Below are 19,080 nucleotides of genomic sequence, written 5' to 3' on the forward strand. Positions count from 1 at the left end.
CCTTTTACTCCATGCTTCGGTCCAAGTTATAACTTCCTGAATGCACTCTGCACACATCCTTGTACCTTGTACCCGATGATCTCTCCAGACAGCTCCAAAGCCTGCTGTAGCCCTTCTCCGGGCCTCATTGCGAGAGACAGACCTTCCTTTTTGCCACTAGAGCCAGGAATATCTCAGTGACACTCTTGTTCCTGAACCCAAATTCTGCTGCCTGTCACCTGAAAGATCGTTACTCAACAGATGAGTTTGGATTGGAAAGGAGTTTGAGCTTTATTCAGGAGGCCAGCCACCTGGGGAGAAGGTAGACTCTTGTCCACAGGCCAACTCAGAGGGTTCTGCCTGGCCCAGGGGTTTTTAAAGGGGTTTAAGGCAGTTAATAAGCAAGGGGAGTACAGTGGCCTGCGACATATCTTGGTTCCATGCAGACTAGATGATGCCAAAGATAGACGTTAACTCAGTGCTCGGGGCTTGTGCAAGGGGGTCCAGCTCTTGTTTCCCGATGTGCAGGACTGTGTTCTTCCTGCAAAGGAGGGCAAGGTCTGCAGATACACAAAGGGAGGTGAGTAAAATCATTTGTGTGACCTGAAAAAGAACAGCACCTTGCTACAAAATTACTGGACTCATCTGAAAGCCGAGGTGGCTTCCAACAGACTTGCTGGCCGCTGTGGCCTGGGGAAGTTCTGGTCCTTCACTCCTCAAGGCTGGTGGTCTGCAAATCTCAAAGAAAGTTAAGTTAGTTCGGTTACAAATCAAGGGCCTTCGGTCAGCAAGTAAGGAGTGTGTTAACTTGAAGCAACCCTTAAGACCAGCTGGGGTGCTGTTAAACTCTCAACCTAGCTTATCTGTCTCACATTAATTCATTCCACATACTTGTTTTTTTTACTTTTGTTTTTAAGCGGTACAATAGGCTGTGAACTATGCTGGGGATAAAAATAAAGCTTGACCTGGCCTTGAGATGTTCACCATACTGGAGAGAGGCGGAGAGTCAACATCTCACTGTAAGTCAGGGCACTGAGTGATGACAGAATGAAGAGTTTCATAATAGCTCTTAGAAGAGAGGCCCACGTCAGAGAAAGCAGTTGATTCTACTCTTGGTTTCAAGGATACTTTCACAGAGAAGGCTACAATTAAGTCAGAGTTCAAGAATGCGTGCAAGCTCATGTGGAAAGAGGGGGAAAGGAATTCCAAGTTCTGAAAAGGAACAGAATAAATCTATGGAGGTGAGGGTGGAGTCTCTCCTTGAACAGGATAATCTCTTAGCGTCCTTGTTTCTCCATCACCTTGAACAGAACTTGGAATGACTCTTTGCTTGTCTCACCATCCACCCCTAGCCAGCATACACCCAGAAGGCCCCCATGCTCTAGTTGCACCATGCAGCATGCCCGTCACTGCCATGCCCTGTGTCCAGATCATGTCAGTCATGTCATTGCTCATCGTGCTCTTCCCTCTGCCTGGGGAGACCCTCCATCCCTCTTCTCTACCCAGAACACTCCCTTGTTTTCCAAGGCCCAACTCAAACGTCACTGCTTTTGTGAAACCCTCTCCTACACTCCACCACACTGCACAGAATTATTTCTTCCTTCTGTGGGTTCCCGTTATCTTCAGTCTCAATGTCAGCATTTACCACATCAGGGAACCATTGTATGATGTGCCCGAGGCCTGGTTGTGAGCTCCTTGAAGGCAGTACCATGCTGAGCACAGTGCCTGGCATGAGGTCACACTCAGTCACTGGTTATTAGTCATCGACTGAATGAATCAATCAGAAACATTAAAAAGAATCCTTTTTTACTCTACAATAAGGTAGTTTTCATCAAAATTCCAAAATAAACATCAGCTTTGCTTTGCTTAAATAAACCCTGAACGATGCAGATAATATTTTACATTCAAGATTTGATAAATGGATATTAAATATGCAGACAAAGGAGAAATCTCTCTCCGGACAGGGCTTGATGACCAATGGTTTAAAACAGAGATTTAAGCAGGTCACATTCAATTTAGCATCTTTACCTAACGACTTCACACACGCTGTAGTCTGAAACCAGAAAGCCCATGTGGAGTAAAGTGAAGAGTCTTTAGCGAAATCTATTGTGTTTACTACAAGCTCTGATTCCTCAGCTTTCCTCAGCATCTGTACAGTTCAGAGTAATATGTACTATTTAAAAGGTGTTTAGATATAATAAATTAGTCATTTAAAAGTGTAATTAGGGGCGCCTGGGTGGCTCAGTCGTTAAGTGTTTGCCTTCGGCTCAGGTCATGGTCCCAGGGTCCTGGGATCGAGCCCCACATCGGGCTCCCTGCTCAGCGGGAAGCCTGCTTCTCCCTCTCCCACTCCCCCTGCTTGTGTTCCAGCTCTCGCTGTGTCTCTCTCTGTCAAATAACTAAATAAAATCTTTAAAAAAAAATAAATAAATAAAAAAAAATAAAAGTGTAATTAAATGTAACCATATTTCTCATAGCAAATTGGCTTTTGTAGGCATCTCTTGCCAAATAAATCAAGCCTACTGAGAAATCCATTGGCCTTTGACAGACAAATTTTTCAAAGTTTCTAACTTAGAACCAAATTCAATTAAAACAATACTTTACAACTTCTGTGGAAACCAGGCTACAAGTAATCAATTTTGGAGGGTTTCTGTTAGGAGTAGCCCTCATGAGATTTATTCAAAAACTCGGCTGTAGGCAGTCTTAGGAAGGGAGCTAGGAGTTGCTTATAATGAATTCTTAAGTGAATTTTATTTTGATGAGGGCTTTTGATTGACAATAACATAAAATCATGTCGTGTGTGTGTGTGTGTGTGTGTGTGTGTGGTTTCTTTTTAAGGAAAAAGAGTAGCTATTAATGGAAACAGCTTTTTGCAATGCCCAAAAGAATCTAGACTCTGCTTCAGCCAACCTGAGCTCAAATCCCAGCTCTGCCATTTACTGGCACGATGGCCTATAAAATGGGAATCATAAAAGGCCTTCCTCGTATTGGCATGGTGAGAATTGAATGAGTGCAGGGGATGCACATGCCCAGTGCCTAACAGAGTAAGCTCATTGTTACCTGCTGCTCCCCCAAAGTTACTCTCCTCAAAGGGCAACTTGAGTGATGAGAAAAGATTTCTAGGATATTTCCCCTTTTTGTGACTACTGAGGGCTGTAAGGAGAGGTAGAGGTTCTGTTGTGCTTGTTTTGATGTGAGCTTAACCACTAAAATCCAGACTTATCCCCTCAAAGCTTTACAAGTAAGCCCTTTCGTTATTTTATTATTTCAATATTTCATTATTTCTCTGTCCTGCCTCTACCTGAGATTCAAGAAAAGCATGCCTCGTGTGCACGCTGTCTTGTAAGCTGAAAACCTAAAACCATCATTCCTTCAAGAATTCCCATAATCTAATATCAAGCATGTAAGTCTCCTCAGCTTGTTTAAAAAAAAAAAAAAAATGTTCATTGCGTGCATCCATCAACATGGCACATTGCACAGCATAATATTTGGAGAAAAACAAGGCAAAATGCACTTAATAAAATTACAAGCATATGGTGAGGTTCTCAGACAAGTTATTTACGGTCTTGATTAACCTTGTAACATTTTTGCCATTTTCATAGGTTTTACATAACACCATGAAAATATTGTCTTTACCTTTTAACATGGCAGGATTATCTTATCTCCTGTTCTTTTATTTAGCCTTCACTTCTCTCCCTCACCCCCAGATTTCTAGCAGCTTGATCATGGAAAAGCAAAGCTTCTTGTGCTCAGTGGCAAATTTTAGGAGTTCCGTTTTCCTGACACTGGCGCATAGCAACAGCGCCACCAAAAGGACAAGGTCCTCAGTTTCTAGGATCTGTTCCATTTCTTTGCTCATCAGCGTATCAGCGTTTTACGTGATGATTGCTGGCTGCTACGTGTCCAGTATATAATATATTGGCATTTCAGGCTCTTTACAGTTAATAGGTCTTAATTTGTTCTGATCTACAGATTCATTAACTTCTCAGCTCTTTTTGGGTGTAATGAGTTTTCTTTTAATTCTCCTGAACTAAAAAGGTAAGTAGTTGATTGTGCTAAGCTGCAGATAAATCAGATGAGCAGATGTTCTTATACCACTATAGAAATGATATATGAAAACTGATATTAGAGTCAATGTAATACTGAAATGTGTGAGTTGCTCTGTGTTTAGTGACTATGAAAGTCACCCCATGAAATAAACTTTCCTCATCCTCGAAGTATCATCTTTTTTTTTTAAGATTTTATTTATTTATTTATTTCATTTATTTATTTGGCAGAGAGGGAGCAGGAGAATACAAGCAGTGGGAGCAGCTGGGAGAGGGAGAAACAGGCCGCCTGTCGAGCAGGGAGCCCGATGTGGGGCTCAATCCCAGGACCCTGGGATCATGACCTGAGCCGAAGGCAGACGCTTAATGACTGAGCCACCCAGGCACCCCTCAAAATATTATCTAGTATACCTTATGTTTGTCCCACATTTAGCAATGTGGCAAAACTTATCTTCTTTAATTTTAAATATATAGTGATATGTCATAAGATTGAAATCAAGTGAATTTAATTTATGGTGAGGAGGCCATCTTATAGATCTCAAATAAATATTTCAGACCACTTTTTTTTTTTTTTTTTGCTGCCATACCCTGACCTGAGTTTTATCATATGTGTTTTCAAAAACTTTGGTATTCACCACTGTAGGTGAACCTCTGAGCTGGATTAAGCACTACAACCTAATGGTTAAGAGGGTAAACTGTGGTGAACTGGGTTCAAACTCTGACTCCACTATTTCCTGGCTGGCATGACCTTGGGTTAGCACCCAGTGTCTGAATCTCCTCTTCTGTTAGATGCAGTTGTTAATCCTGTCTGTTTCACAGAATTGCTGTGGGGAACAAATGAGATAATATCTACCAAGGATTTAACACAGAGTATTTGCTGATTAAATGTCAGCCAGTGCTATGATTATTGTCATAGTTATCTGTAGGTATTGGTTGTTCTTCTTTTGCTGCTTCTTACGGTAGTCCCTGAATATGGCTGAATTCCAAAGTCAAAAAACAATTTTTTTTTTTTTTTACCTGGTGCTTTCGTCGGATATTACCTACCTAGGATTAGTACAGATAAGTTTACTGCTGCATATGTATCAAAACAGATCTGGTTCTGTTTGTGGATGGGGACATCTGGCCTCAGACATCCCATCATGTTCCTCCCAACCCCACCATGTTCAGAGAGCTTTTAGAAACCATTAGGCACATTCTTCTTCGTTCTGATTTGGATCTAGGAAAATAAAAAGACCTCATCCAAGTGAAAGCTCTGCCCTTTCAGAGCATCAAAGCAAAGTTATAGGAACTGAAATACCTTGAAGGAGCTTTTTAGCTGCATCATTGCCGTAATCCCCTCCTGTCCCTGAGTCTGATTATGAAATTAGGAGACATGTACAAAGAAAGGGAATTGGGGCCACCCAGTTTTGTATGATACCCACTCCAAAACAAGACTTGCATCCTTCCCCAGCTGAGTCCCTAGCAGTCGGGGCATGTAAGTCCGTGGACAGCAGCTACGTGCGGCAGCCAGAATGCTCTGCCCTGATACGCCATCTTTAAATGGAAGTGGGTTGTTGAATAAAATATTTGGGGGCAACAACTTGGTAACTAGTTTTCAGTACTAAAAATGAAGTTAAAGAGTGCTCGCTTCGGCAGCACATACACTAAAAATGAAGTTAAAGAATCGGGTGTTCAGACTGAGGTCCATTACCCTACAACTATTTTAACGGGATTTTTTTTCCTTTACTTTTCTGTTCCCTCATGTTAGCACTCGTTACTATTTCGAAACATTTCCACTGGTTATTTTTTGTTGTTGTTTTCTAACACTTAGAAACCACTACAAATGTGACTTTTTTGTTGACTGTGTTCTTTTTTGCTATTTGCATCACTGGATCGGTTTTATATAGACATGAGCAAATGCGGAAAGGGTCAGTCTGTGTAGTGTGAGAGCTGAGTCACAAACAAGACAGGATTCTGTAGCCATTTCTAGTCTCCAGAGGATGGACTAAGTCATTTGGAATAAGGGGGTTGGAAACAGGTGTAAATAGAATTAATAGTATAAAATTAAGGAAATGGAAATTTGCTGAATACCAGAACTGTGATGCATAGAGAGTTATGGAAATGCCTCTGGAAGCAAATCGGCGGAGGCCCATTCACTGGAGGCCTGAGTACAGCTGAACTACTGGGCGAATACCAATGAACATATTATCGGGAGTATTTCTGCACCAGTATGAGATTCTCTAGAATCTAGGCCGTTAGGCCCTTTGCTTACTAATTCCTTTTTTGCTGTGAAATAATAAAGCCTAAATCATAAAACTAAATTTCACTTGCAAATTGCTGGAAGTCTTATTTCTCCAGTGAGATCAAATATGTCTTATGACATGTTTTTCTTTCCACTGTTCTCCCAGCTGTTGTTTCTTATTACTGAAATGGTGAGGCATTGATACCGGTTCAATTACCAAAGTATCTGAGAACATTTAAATTCATGGTGCGTCACAAAAAGTCAGGCTAAGTGACTGTGATTATCAGACAGGGTGTTTGATTTAAATTAAAGGAACGCTTCCAAGAGATTATTTATAGAGGAAGACAGTTTTACTCTAAAGAATTCCCATGACCCACATCTTTAATATTTTAGGACCCATTGAAATAAGGAGTATGTGGAAAATAAGGAACATGTGCTCTATATGTATGGGCACCATTGCCATACTGTTTCCCTCCGTTAGGGTCAGCACTGTAGGACCACATTATGGGTCAGAAAAGCTTAACACGAACCCTGTTGGGTTAGGAAGTAATGGAAATCCTTTAAGTGCAATTCAAAAATGTATACCAAATTCCAACTTGTAATAAAATGGGAATGTTAAAAATGATTTTCATATTAGAATTACATGGCTGTTAACCACATAAGAAAAATCCTGCGAGCTGATGTTCAAAAAGAGAATGTGTATCAGATATAACAGAATTTTCTCCCTTGTAGAACAAAGGAAAAACGTCAAATTCCATTGGAGGCAAGAGTTTAAAGCTTATTTGGGGATGTAGTTGTTTAGCGGTGTTTTATTTTATTTTTTTTTATTATGTTATGTTAATCACCATACATTACATCATTAGTTTTTGATGTAGTGTTCCATGATTCATTGTTTGTGCATAACACCCAGTGCTCCATGCAGAACGTGCCCTCCTCAATACCCATCACCAGGCTAACCCATCCTCCCACCCCCCTCCCCTCTAGAACCCTCAGTTTGTTTCTCAGAGTCCATCGTCTCTCATGGTTATCTCCCCCTCCGATTTCCCCCCCTTCATTCTTCCCCTCCTGCTATCTTCTTCTTCTTCTTCTTCTTCTTTTTTTAACATATAATGTATTATTTGTTTCAGAGGTACAGGTCTGTGATTCAACAGTCTTGCACACTTCACAGCGCTCACCATAGCACATACCCTCCCCAGTGTCCATCACTCAGCCACCCCATCCCTCCCACCCCCCACCACTCCAGCAACCCTCAGTTTGTTTCCTGAGATTTAAGAATTCCTCATATCAGTGAGATCATATGATACATGTCTTTCTCTGATTGACTTATTTCGCTCAGCATAACACTCTCCAGGTCACGTTGTTGCAAATGGCAAGATTTCTCTCTTTTTTTGATGGCTGCATAATATTCCATTGTATATATATACCACATCTTCTTATCCATTCATCTGTCGATGGGCATCTTGGCTCTTTCCACAGTTTGGCTATTGTGGACATTTGTTTAGCGATATTTTGAAATAGTAACTTAAACGTTCCTCGCGGAGGGAAAAGTTGAGATTTCACATTTTTGTTAGGTACTGGCACCACTTTTTTCAATTCACTGATTAATGCTTGAGGTTTTATTATACACTTGGGGAAATGACCACTTTGACCTGAGATTTACATGTGTCATTCCATTAGCGAAAGTGCAAGTTATCCTTGCAAACTTCCTAATGTGGAGATATAAATATATAATCCTTATCTCTGGGTCTCTGAGTTACTGCTGATACCTGCTTGCAGCACTAGCTCCATGAGATACCTTTTATTTTACTGTAGCTGGAAAGATCATGAATGTTAACGGTGTAAAAACTCCACAAGGAGGAAGGTCCACACATGAACTTTAATTGCACCACAGATGCTATCTTGTGCAGTGACTGGCCATTAAAATAACCTGCTTCTTCTCATGTGTACCACCTTGTTATTTGCTGGATCTCCCAAACAGCCCGTAGGTCCTCAATGAAATAAACAGCCCCTTCTTGAGATTGTTCCTCAGGAAAAAATGACAGCAATGATAGTGCATGGGAAAGTGTATGTAAAGAGCATTACCCTGGTTAGCACCTCACGAATGGTCTGTCTTTTTTTACAGCCTGTCAACCAGGGTCGTCACTATCAGAAAGAAATGAATCCACCTTCTCCTTCTAACCCCCGGTAAGAATCATTAATAAGCTAACTATCTTTTTTTTTTTTAATTATTTAAAAGATTGTGCATTTTTCTTAGTGTCACAAAAAAGAGTTTCCAAAGTTCTTTTCTTTAGAAGGCTTAGTTCAGTCTACTTTTCTTATTTAGACCACTGTGGTATGGTGGTTAACAGTCTATCTAGGTTTAAATGGCACCTCTGCCTTTTACAAGCTGTAGGACTTTGAGCAAGCCAGTTAACTCAGGGTCATCCGGGCATAATAACTACCCTCTGCTCTTTTGGGATAATCATACGAATGAATGCATGAAAAATTCATAGCACAGTTTCTGGCTCGCAGCAAGCTCTCTTTAAGTGTTAATTTATTCCATATTATTCTATTTGCATAGATATTTCATTTTAATCGGTATGTGATGTTTAGTACATTTTAGGCATGAATTTTTTGGTATTATCTGGTCCCTTTAAATTTATCAAGACAGCTTGTATCAGTTCAAAGGCCATTCTCTTTTTTCAAAATCTCTAAAGTTAATCCCAAAATTATTTCATTATTTCAAAAATGTCATTGTTATTATGAGTCATTTGTCAATATAGAAAAATCTCATTATCTTAGGCTCACTAAAGACAAGCAAATTGGAATTTGTGTTTTGAAATATATGTAGTATTATATGGTTTTCTAAAAAAATAAATTTATCAGTACAAATCAGTATCACTTTATTACAATTTATTAAATACTAGGAATTTATTAAAAATCAGTCTATCTTGAGCTCCATCTGCAGGATCTTAGTTGTTGTAATGCATCTCATTGTCCAGCTGTCTCACCTGTCCTGTGGGTTGTCCCATAAAATGGACCAAAACACCAGTGATAGTAGTGTAGCTCTGGCTCTAGAGTGTGATATTTTTTTTTTTTTTAAGATTTTATTTATTTATTTCAGAGAGAGACAGAGAGAGCACGAGCAGGGGGAGGGGCAGAGAGAAGCAGGCTCCCCATTGAGCAGGGAGCCCCACACAGGGCTCGATCCCAGGACCCCAGGATCGTGAACTGAGCCAAAGTGAGACGTTTAACTAACTGAGCCACCCAGGCACCCCTAGAGTGTGATATTTATTACAGTGTCTGAATTATAGTTGAACATATCAAAAACAACTTGGCTAGTGTTAAAAGAGAGACAGAGACAGAGAGAGACAGGAAGGATTTGTTAAATAAGAATACAGGGCTCATCAGAAAGGATGAATACTTAACCATTTACATCGATGTGGATGGAACTGGGGGGTATTATGCTGATCTAAATAAGTCAATCAGAGAAAAATAATTATCATACGGTTTCACTCCTATGTGGAATATAAGAAACAGGGCAGAGGACCATAGGAGAAGGGAGGGAAAACAGAATGGGAACTCATCGGAGAGGGAGAAAAACCATGAGAGACTCTTAACTATAGGAAAAAAACTGAGGGTTGCTGGGAGGGGAGGTGGGTATGGGGATGGGGTAAATGGGTGATGGACATTAAGGAGGGCACATGATGTGATGAGCACTGTTACATGCAACTGATGAATTATTGAACTCTACATCTGAAACTAATGTACTTACTATATGTTAGTTAATTAAATTTAAATAAAAATAAAAAATTAAAAAGAATACAGGGCTGTCCCCTGGAACGCAAGGGCAGCCAGGCCTCAGGAAGGGAACAGGACCGGAATGCTGAGAGGCAGCCAGGCGGTATCCTCACTCCATCTCTGCTTGCTTCTTCCTGTCTGTTCCATTCTTCTCTCTAAGCACCAGCTTTCTGTTTCCAGTCAACATATGGCTGTCTGACAGCTCTTGAGTTTATGTATTACAGTTCAAAATACATGCCGAGCCTGACAGGCTATGTCTGAATCCCAATTCCTACTTTCCAGGGGAGAGCATGTGATTGGCCTAGCTTGGGCCAAGTATCCACTTTTGGTCCAGTCAGCAATGAACAGCCAACCCAGCCATGTAAAACTAACATGGCTGCCAGGAGACCACCTACATGGTTTATGGGACTTTTAATGGTGCCCAGAATATTAACAGAATTAGAGCAAATGTTCTTTATTAGTAATCACTTCTAAGTGTTCCTGGTCTATATACATGATCTGGTCATTCTTTCATGTTTTGTAGTAGGGAGAATTGCGACTATCATAAATAGATATAATAAGGAGTTCAAAATTGAGTTTGTAATTTCAGAGTATATAAAAAGGTGTTTTAACATTCTTAAAATCAGTTGTCTCTTGACATGTAAATATGTCTCTACAATCTTTCAGCTTATAAGCTCTTTTTATCTGTGTATGAGTAAACTTTTAAGGTAACTGGAAATGCAGCTTTGGTCCAAATTATAACAAAGTCAGGGTTTGTAATCTGAACAAACGAATGTGATAGTTCAGATATGTTAGAAAGTGGAGCCTTTGTTTCGATAAAAAGAGAAAGAGGACCAAATTCCCATCCTAATTCTGCTACTAACCCAGTATCTGATCTCAGACACGCCTCTCAACCTGTCCAGACCTCACCAATAATATGAACACCCTCATGTGTAAAGGAAAGGATTTGAGTTTCATGTTCTCTCAGGTCACTTCCAGCTTCATGATTCTCCGACTTTCATGAGACTCAATATGGATTTTACATATGAAACCCAGTTCCACCATCAAAGGGAACACTGCCCTACATAGAAAACATACTTCATAATGTTGGATTAGTTAATATTTAGATGTAATACTATGTAACTTTAAATATCTCTTTTCATATTTGATTCCCAAAGATAGAATATAAGAAAATTCACCAACCAGACAGCATATTTTATTTAGCCAATTAAATGTTCATTCATTTAGGGAAAATTAATTTACATTTTTACACAGTAAAGTAAAAAGCCAAATTCCAAAGCAAAAAATAAAATGCTGTCAATCCCATTTGCCAGCAGGTTATCCACCCAGTTTCCTAGAAAATTATTATTTAGCTGTTCAGAAAACTTGCAGATTATGTGGTTGGCTCTTGGCTCCATAAATCCAGCAGCCTGAAAGAATTGGCAGAAAGACATCATTGGACCATAAATAAAGACAATGATAAAGTTATGAGGTCAACATAGATCATCATATAAAAATGGGATAAATTCAATCATGTAATACATGTAAGTTAACTTAAAATTGAAAACTATGATTCTTTTAAGATTTGTATTTATTATATTTCTTACAAATAGTATCCCACACCTGGACCCTAAAACACAGAACTCTAAAATTTAAGTTTAAATTTCGGGCGCCTGGGTGGCTCAGTCGTTAAGCGTCTGCCTTCGGCTCAGGTCATGATCCCAGGGTCCTGGGATCGAGTCCCACATCGGGCTCCCTGCTCGGCGGAAAGCCTGCTTCTCCCTCTCCCACTCCCCCTGCTTGTGTTCCTGCTCTCGCTATCTCTCTCTCTGTCAAATAAATAAATAAAATCTTTAAAAAAATAAAAAATAAAATAAAATAAAATTTAAGTTTAAATTTAAAAGATGCTGATAATGAATATGAAAAAAATATAAGAAATGAAAAGATAAGTCTCTAAGTCTACCCCTTGGATAAACAAGCATCTAACCTGAATTCTGGATTGAAAGTTCTGCCTGCGGAGGCTCTGAACACATAAGAGGCAGGTAGTCTCTTGATTTCCTGAATTAAGTGTTATTATGATCAGAGTAACGCAGACATGATGGGGATGAAGACGTGTGCGTGCAGGTCTACCGAGAGAGCACGCTGGTGCCCTGTGGGAGTGGAAGTGGCCACATTACCTTCAGTGAAGTATCTACAACTACTCCAGAGAACTAAGACTTGTACCCACACTCATATTCCTACCCATACTTGTACCCATACTCATGTCCACACACATAGATATATATTTAAGAGAGTCAGTTTTCAGTTAGCTTAATTAATGTCACAGAACAACCAATATCCCCAAAGTCTTTCATTTCCATTTTGCTCTGGGAAGATTTTTCTTTCTGCAATATAATTACCTTCTTAGTTTTATGTGGTTATGATTAAAGTTAAAGATAGCATGCAATTCACAAAACAGGCAAATTTGGGTTTTGAAGAGTTGACGCTAAGATGCCAATAGCTAAAACACGGCATATATTCATAGATTGTTTTCCTCAGAGTCAAAGAATCCACTTGTGCTCACAGGGTGATGCTTGACTTTGGATGGAGGTGGGAAACAATGGTAATCATTTCCTGAGAAGTGTACAGTCTAGGAATTGAAATCCACATGGTTTACCTCATCATATCGCCCGGTGTCCAGATTTGCAACAAAGCCATTTCCCTTCACATTGTTAGGCCTGGGTCTAATCGTTCTTATAATTTTTGCGTAACATGCTGACAGATATTTCGGCAGCGTCTCAGATTCCAGGGCCCTTGCCTCCAGTGTCCACCCACACTGCCTCGTGGGGCACTGACAGCCTCTATGAGAAGGTGCAGAAATGGCTAACATAATCTAATACAATTTAGAGGCATGTTGGGTAGGAGGAAACAATTTCACAGTTCATTCCTGTTGAGAAATGTCTCCTAGCATGTAAACTTACATGCTGCCAAATGGAGCAAAATGGATGCTGTTTGCAGCCTTAAGTCATTTCTTTGAAAATGCCATCTATTGGTGTGTGGGGTTTAGAGCTGTCCCTTAGGCACATCCATTTATGTGTTTATGTAGATTCTTCAGAACAGCTCAAGATATTTTTGTTCAGAAATGGGTTTAAAATAAAATAAGCTGTGATTACATTCTGGTTGTCTGTTCATATGGATGGAGTCGATAACCAGTCTTTCATTTCAAATGGTGATTATACTTGCTATTTTTACAACTCATTGGAAAATTAGGGGGAGGAGGGAAGGTGGTCAGAGGCTCCATAAGGTTCTAAATGTTTATGGAAATAAACAGTAGAGAAAATAATCCCCGAATGCCCAAACAGTAATGAATGGCATGGTTTTCTGCAGTGTTTGCTTTATGATTTATCGCTTATCTGTAGATTTTTCAAATGTCACCACCGATTGTGTGAAGGCTTGCATCCTTTGCCACTTTGCTACATGTTTGTGTGATATAAACATACTTATAACTATAATTAGATGATAAAGCCCTGCAGACTTTGACAAGTGATTAATAACCACTGACCCCGGTTCATGCTGGCTCAGCCGGCCTGACTGAGGCAACTGGCCTGTCATCGTAACCTACAAGTACTACTCTGGACTGATCACCGTGGCTTCATTTTTCTTTTCTCTCCAGTTGTCAGGACTCAGCCTGATGGGCTTCTCTATTGCTTAAGCTTTTTTTTTTTCCTACCAACACAAAAGAGAGAAAATGTATAAATAAATAAAATTAAATACAGAACTTGCATGTCGTGTTTCTCCCCAAATGATTAAGTTTGGATAATTTTAAAACAAGTGAGTAGGATTTTTTAACAAATACTCCTCCTTCAGCCCAAAGCACAACAGAGGATTTCCTGATTAGCTGTGCAAACCGTTTCTCTGAATGTTGTGTTATTGTTGTTTTCAAGTATCTCTATTTTTGCATTACATCTTAATGATCTGTTTATAAAACCAAAGGCACCAGTTTTTACTTTCATCATTTCTCTTGTTAGCTTAAGAAAAGCTGTCCATATTGCTGTGTCTCGTTTCATACTCCCATTCCCAGCAATTCACACCTGCTCATCTGCGGGCTGTGATTCTCCATACTCAGAGCCCCAGTCCGGTTCACGCTCCTTGAACGCCATTGCTGTTTGAGCTCTGGGTTTCCCGGAGGGCAGGGTGCATGTTCTCTCTCCTCCCAGTGCTGTTCAGCTGGCCTGGCTTGGGTAGGAGCTGAGGGAGGGAGAGTAGAAGTATGCCCAGATAACACTGAGAAATGAAAGTCTTCATCCTGAAAGTTAACCAGTTAAATGTCAATTTTTTCCCTACATCTTTGCAAGAATTACCCTTTCCTTTCCTGAAAATAGGATGACAATGGTATTGCTTTATTCATAAGCAGGATAACAATGTGTTTTTATGAGAGGCTCTTGTTTGGATAGAGTTTAAATCTAATTGCCATTCATGTTCCTCTCCCTGCCAACCAGCGATCCCTAGACACTGATAACCATTAGAATGGTCCTAATCTTTAATACATAATATGTATTATTTATACAAGCTATTTAATAATAGCTTCCAATACCTTCTATATTCTAATGACTCTGAAAGTTATATGTCCAGTCCTGACCCTCCCCGGAATTCCAGACTCATCTATCCAAGCTGCCACTTGACAGATACCCACTTGGATCTCAAATCCAAGCATTCACAACAACTTGGTTTTCTCTCCCTCTACACATCTGTTTATTCTTCAGTCTTCTCCATCTCAGAAAATGCCACCATCATCCCACTTTTACTCAAGGCAGAAACCAAGAGTGCTCCCTGCTTACTCACCCTGACCCATTCCATGTCCATCCCCAGCAAGTTGTGCTGGTGCTCCCTCCAACCAAAGCATATGCCAGGTCCAGCCACTCTCCACTGCTGCAATCCCAGCCCACGTTGCCATTACCCCTTACCTGGACACATGCCATAGTTTCCCACCTGCTTTCTCTGCTCCTCTGGCCCCTACAGTCTGTTCTCCACTCAGCAACCAGAGTAGTGGTATTACACCTAAACTGGAACCAAGCATGGCCCCATCGCAAACCTCCCAAAGGTTGCCCACTGCTCTTGGGGATCAAAGAGTGCTCCTTACTCTGAATGCCTACCACCCAGACTGTGTTTCATACCATTGTGCTCCCTGCTCACTGTGTATCAAACACCGTGGTCATGTCCCTTTTTCCTGGACACCCCAGGCTTGGTTCCACTAGAAGAGCTTTGCATGAGAGGGCCCCTCTGCTTGGAGTTCCCTCACCCTAGAAAAGACCCTAGATAGCCGCTTCCTCCTGTCACTCAGGGCTCCATCTACATGTCGTCACCTCAGAGGGGCCCTTCCCTAGCATCCAACCTAAAATAGCCCCTCTCAGCCTCATTACATTATCTTTTTTGTTTTTACTACAGTATTCCTCACAACCTGCTATCTTCTTGCTTGTTTGCTTACTGTCTACACACACACACACCTCCAGAATACACTGGAAATGTAAACTGCCTGAGCTTAGGGACTTTATCTCTCTTGCTCACTATATCCCTAGCTCCTCAAACAGCACCAAACACAAAGGAGACACTCAAGAAATATGTGTTGAGCTCGTTGAACCTCACTCACAGAAATGAATTTCCCGTCTCCCTACACCAGCTACCTCGCCATGGATTTAACTGCTAGCAGGAATCCAGAAGCACCTGCATACTTTTCTCCTTTGAGGATATCTGGAACCTGGCCCTGTTCCTACGTGTAGTAAATGAAATCTCTCGAGTGACGTTGTTTTAAATGATCCCTTAGATGATAGCCACAATCTAAAGTCTCCAGTAAAGTATCATTTTAAACCTTTCAACATAGACAAGTTTTCCGAAATTGAACGCCTATGTTTTTTCTGTATTCTTACTGGAAATTGCTTATCTGTATTTGCCTATGCATGCCCATTTTGTGGCGTCAGGTGCCACTTGCTAGAAATCTGCTTGGGTTGCCGCTGCGGCAGAGGTGTACTTGACCCTCACCAGGGCAACAGAATCTGGACAGGTAAATGGAAAAGAAGCAAAAAGGCAAAAAGGCAGAGAGAGAGAGAGAGGATCTGAGCTTATGGTGCTGGTGCCCTTAAAATTCAAGTGACTCCCTGCTCCTCCTGTTCCCGAAGAGGTCCTTAGTCTACTGATCGAAGCTTTACAACAGACTTTAAGAACACTTGATACAAAGAGACCCAGCTGGGCCCCTTCCCTCCTAGATCTACAAGCAAAGGCCAGGCTTGGAGTGGCTTCTCTAGCCTCTCCAGCCCTGCGGTGGAGAGAACTCAAGCTAAAGGCACTGGTAGCAAGCCGAATCCCTCAATAGTCATCCTGCTTCTTTCCTCTGACCACTCAGAACCTAGGACCACGCCTTGACCCACCTTCAAGGGTACCCTTCCCCATTGGGTTCCAGCAGTTCACCAACAGAACTGGGAAGCTGGTGATCCGCTGTCCCATCGATGGCTCTCCTTCCTCCTCTGCTGTGGGCACTTGGCTGCCCAGCCCACTTTGGGTCTGGGTTCTGACCAAGTATTCTCCCAGAGCCAGTTTGCTCAGTTTGCACACCTGCTTCAGTCACCCTGGCCCAGGCCTTAACCGGCCGGCACCCCTGCACACCTGAACGGTATTTCTTTTTCTTCACACGTTCTGCTTGTTCATTCTGGCCCTGCCGGCGTGGGCACCAGCTGACCCCACTCTTCAGTTTCTCATTTGAGATATCTGCCTGCTCTCTGACCGGATCTCTCTTGGGCCCCTGGGACTCAGCATTTCAACCTGAGTCTCCTACTTTTTCAGTTGTACTCCATGAGAGGATCTGAAGCCATTAGGGCTGGGGAAATACACATCAATATTTTAGTTATTTTCATATTTTCCAAAATTTCAGACTCAAGAAACCTATATCCGTCAGAGTTATAGAACAACAGATTGCACCCTCTCCCCCTTCCTCCCCAAAGCTGCTGTATCTGGAAATGATGGATCCCTGAAGACTCCTAGCATTTTTAACTAGCAGAATGAAGAACTCCCACGATTACCCGGGCCTCCCCAGCCACTGTTATCCATCCACATGATGAACTCAGATTACCTTTGGCCCAGGGTCCAATGTAAAGAAGGTAATTACCAAAGCAATTATTTACCGTTCTAACACTTTACCATTTCAGCTTTTAATTAAAAGATTCAGCTTTTCCTTCTAGAGTAATGAGCACCTTTAAAAAGTCGAAGTACTAATTCCAGTTTATAACATTCACCTCTATTCTGTCTGAGCAGGAAGGGAAGGGATTGCAGGCTGAGGTCCAGGATAATGACGTGAACCTAAGAAATGGAAGACCGTAATTATGGCTCAGTGGCCAGAGCCAGACCTCCGTAGACTCACTGCCTCATCATTCATTTTGTAACCCGATGCAGAAGAGCTTCCCTTGTTATTTCAATAAGGAACCGCTACAGCATGAAATGATTGAGACTATGTGCGGTTCAGACCTTCAGCAACACTCCCTGAGTATTTCTGAAGTGCAGAGTGCCTTGAAGAGGTGACTTTCACATGCCCTCTGAGCTTGTGGCCTACTAGCGCGGCCTGGCCTCCCGAGGCGGGGTGTGAACATTTTCGGGAAGGTGTCCAGGTGTGTGGGAGTGGGTCCCTAGCCTGTCACAGAGAAATCGCAGCCCTCCCAAACCTGCACTTACTTGAAAACTCTGTTTTTGTTGGCAGTTGGTTCTGTTTCTTCCCAGTAATTATTTTTTTCACTTGTTAATGAAAAACATTACATTTGGAAATTGATTGTTAAAACACATACTTCTTCACTCTAACAATATATTATGTTTACCCGAGTTCACAGCTTCATATTTTGCTGTTCATTACCACATAAAAACTCACTCAGTATGATAAATACCACACGAGTCAAATGTCCGGCCCATTTAAAATGACTTAAAGGAGAAAAGGCAAACAACTTTTAGCTGATTCGATTGAATTAACACTAACATTATTGTTCTATTGACTCTTTCTTGTCCATTGATTTTTAAAAGCCTTTAGCTCCCTTGCCATCCATTAAGACAAATCAGATGCAATTTGGTGCTCAGGACAAGAAAATGGCGTTGGGTGTACGCATGGAAAAAAAATTGTCTATGTGCTGAAACAGGACTGATTAGAAAGCCAGGGGTCATAACTTCCCTGCTTTTGACCTTCAAGGTTAACAATAATGACCTTTGTTTTAGTATGTGAACACCTGGGTCAGTAACAAGTGAAGCCAAATGGTGATTTGTAGAGGATGTAGTTTATCTCTTATTTAAGGTGAAAGTAAACTAGCTAGAATTTCTGTGTTCTCCTTTCAGTATTTCATTTTCTTTATTTGCAGAATTTATAGACTAATAAGCAACTGAACTAAAGCAAGAAACAAGGGGAGCAGCGAATATATTCTGTTGAATTAACAGTGAACAAATTTTAAACCACAGAACCATTTGTATTATCAAAATAGCAATGAGCAAGAAACCTGAGATCTGGCCTGGCCTGCTGTCAGTCAACGTCATGATTAAAAGTGAAGGTCTCAGCTTAAATAAAATCAGTGTGGCTTTCAATTAAACAGGGGTGTTTATACTAATGAAGCCCTGTCTTTTGCGGGGAGCAATTCATCCCTGAACAACTGGATTGATATCTTTTTCTTTCTTTTTTTTAAATGATATTTTTTTTCTTTACACCTAGGGGTGGGGGTGAAGGGTGAGAATCTATTTGTTGTCCACCACACTGGAAGAAAATTCTACTATGGTCAGTGTTTTGATACAGTGAAGGGTACGCTTACTTTGTGTTTACCATTTGCCCTCTTCTGACCTCTTTAAAAACACTTTTGTTGAAACCTGAAACTGCCTTCATTTTGGAAACGCTATTAACTCAAATTAAGAGTCCAGAAAAGTTTTAGTTTCAACTGCTGGAATAATGGAGGAAATGGGAAACAAACAAGAACCACCACCCATGTGACATTCTCTAAATTTGCTTGTGATTTTCTAAATTTCAGTGCTAGCAAAAAAGCAAGTTGCAGCAAGGCATACAGTAAATGAAGATATTATGTATTA

At 40.9% G+C, this 19,080-nt stretch overlaps 1 protein-coding gene across 10 annotated transcripts in view; it reads left to right on the top strand.

The window, feature by feature from the left end:
• CFAP20DC (CFAP20 domain containing) overlaps positions 1–19,080 on the top strand; it is a 255,701-nt gene that overhangs the window by 200,828 nt on the left and 35,793 nt on the right. For all 10 annotated transcript variants that reach the window (XM_036071785.2, XM_036071787.2, XM_036071793.2 and 7 more), the window contains one exon: positions 8,369–8,430. In XM_036071785.2, the coding sequence (XP_035927678.2) occupies positions 8,369–8,430 (62 nt within the window). The remainder of the gene's footprint in view (positions 1–8,368; positions 8,431–19,080) is intronic.

This window comes from Halichoerus grypus, chromosome 1, assembly GCF_964656455.1.
Source record: "Halichoerus grypus chromosome 1, mHalGry1.hap1.1, whole genome shotgun sequence".
Classification (NCBI taxonomy): Eukaryota; Metazoa; Chordata; class Mammalia; order Carnivora; family Phocidae; genus Halichoerus; species Halichoerus grypus.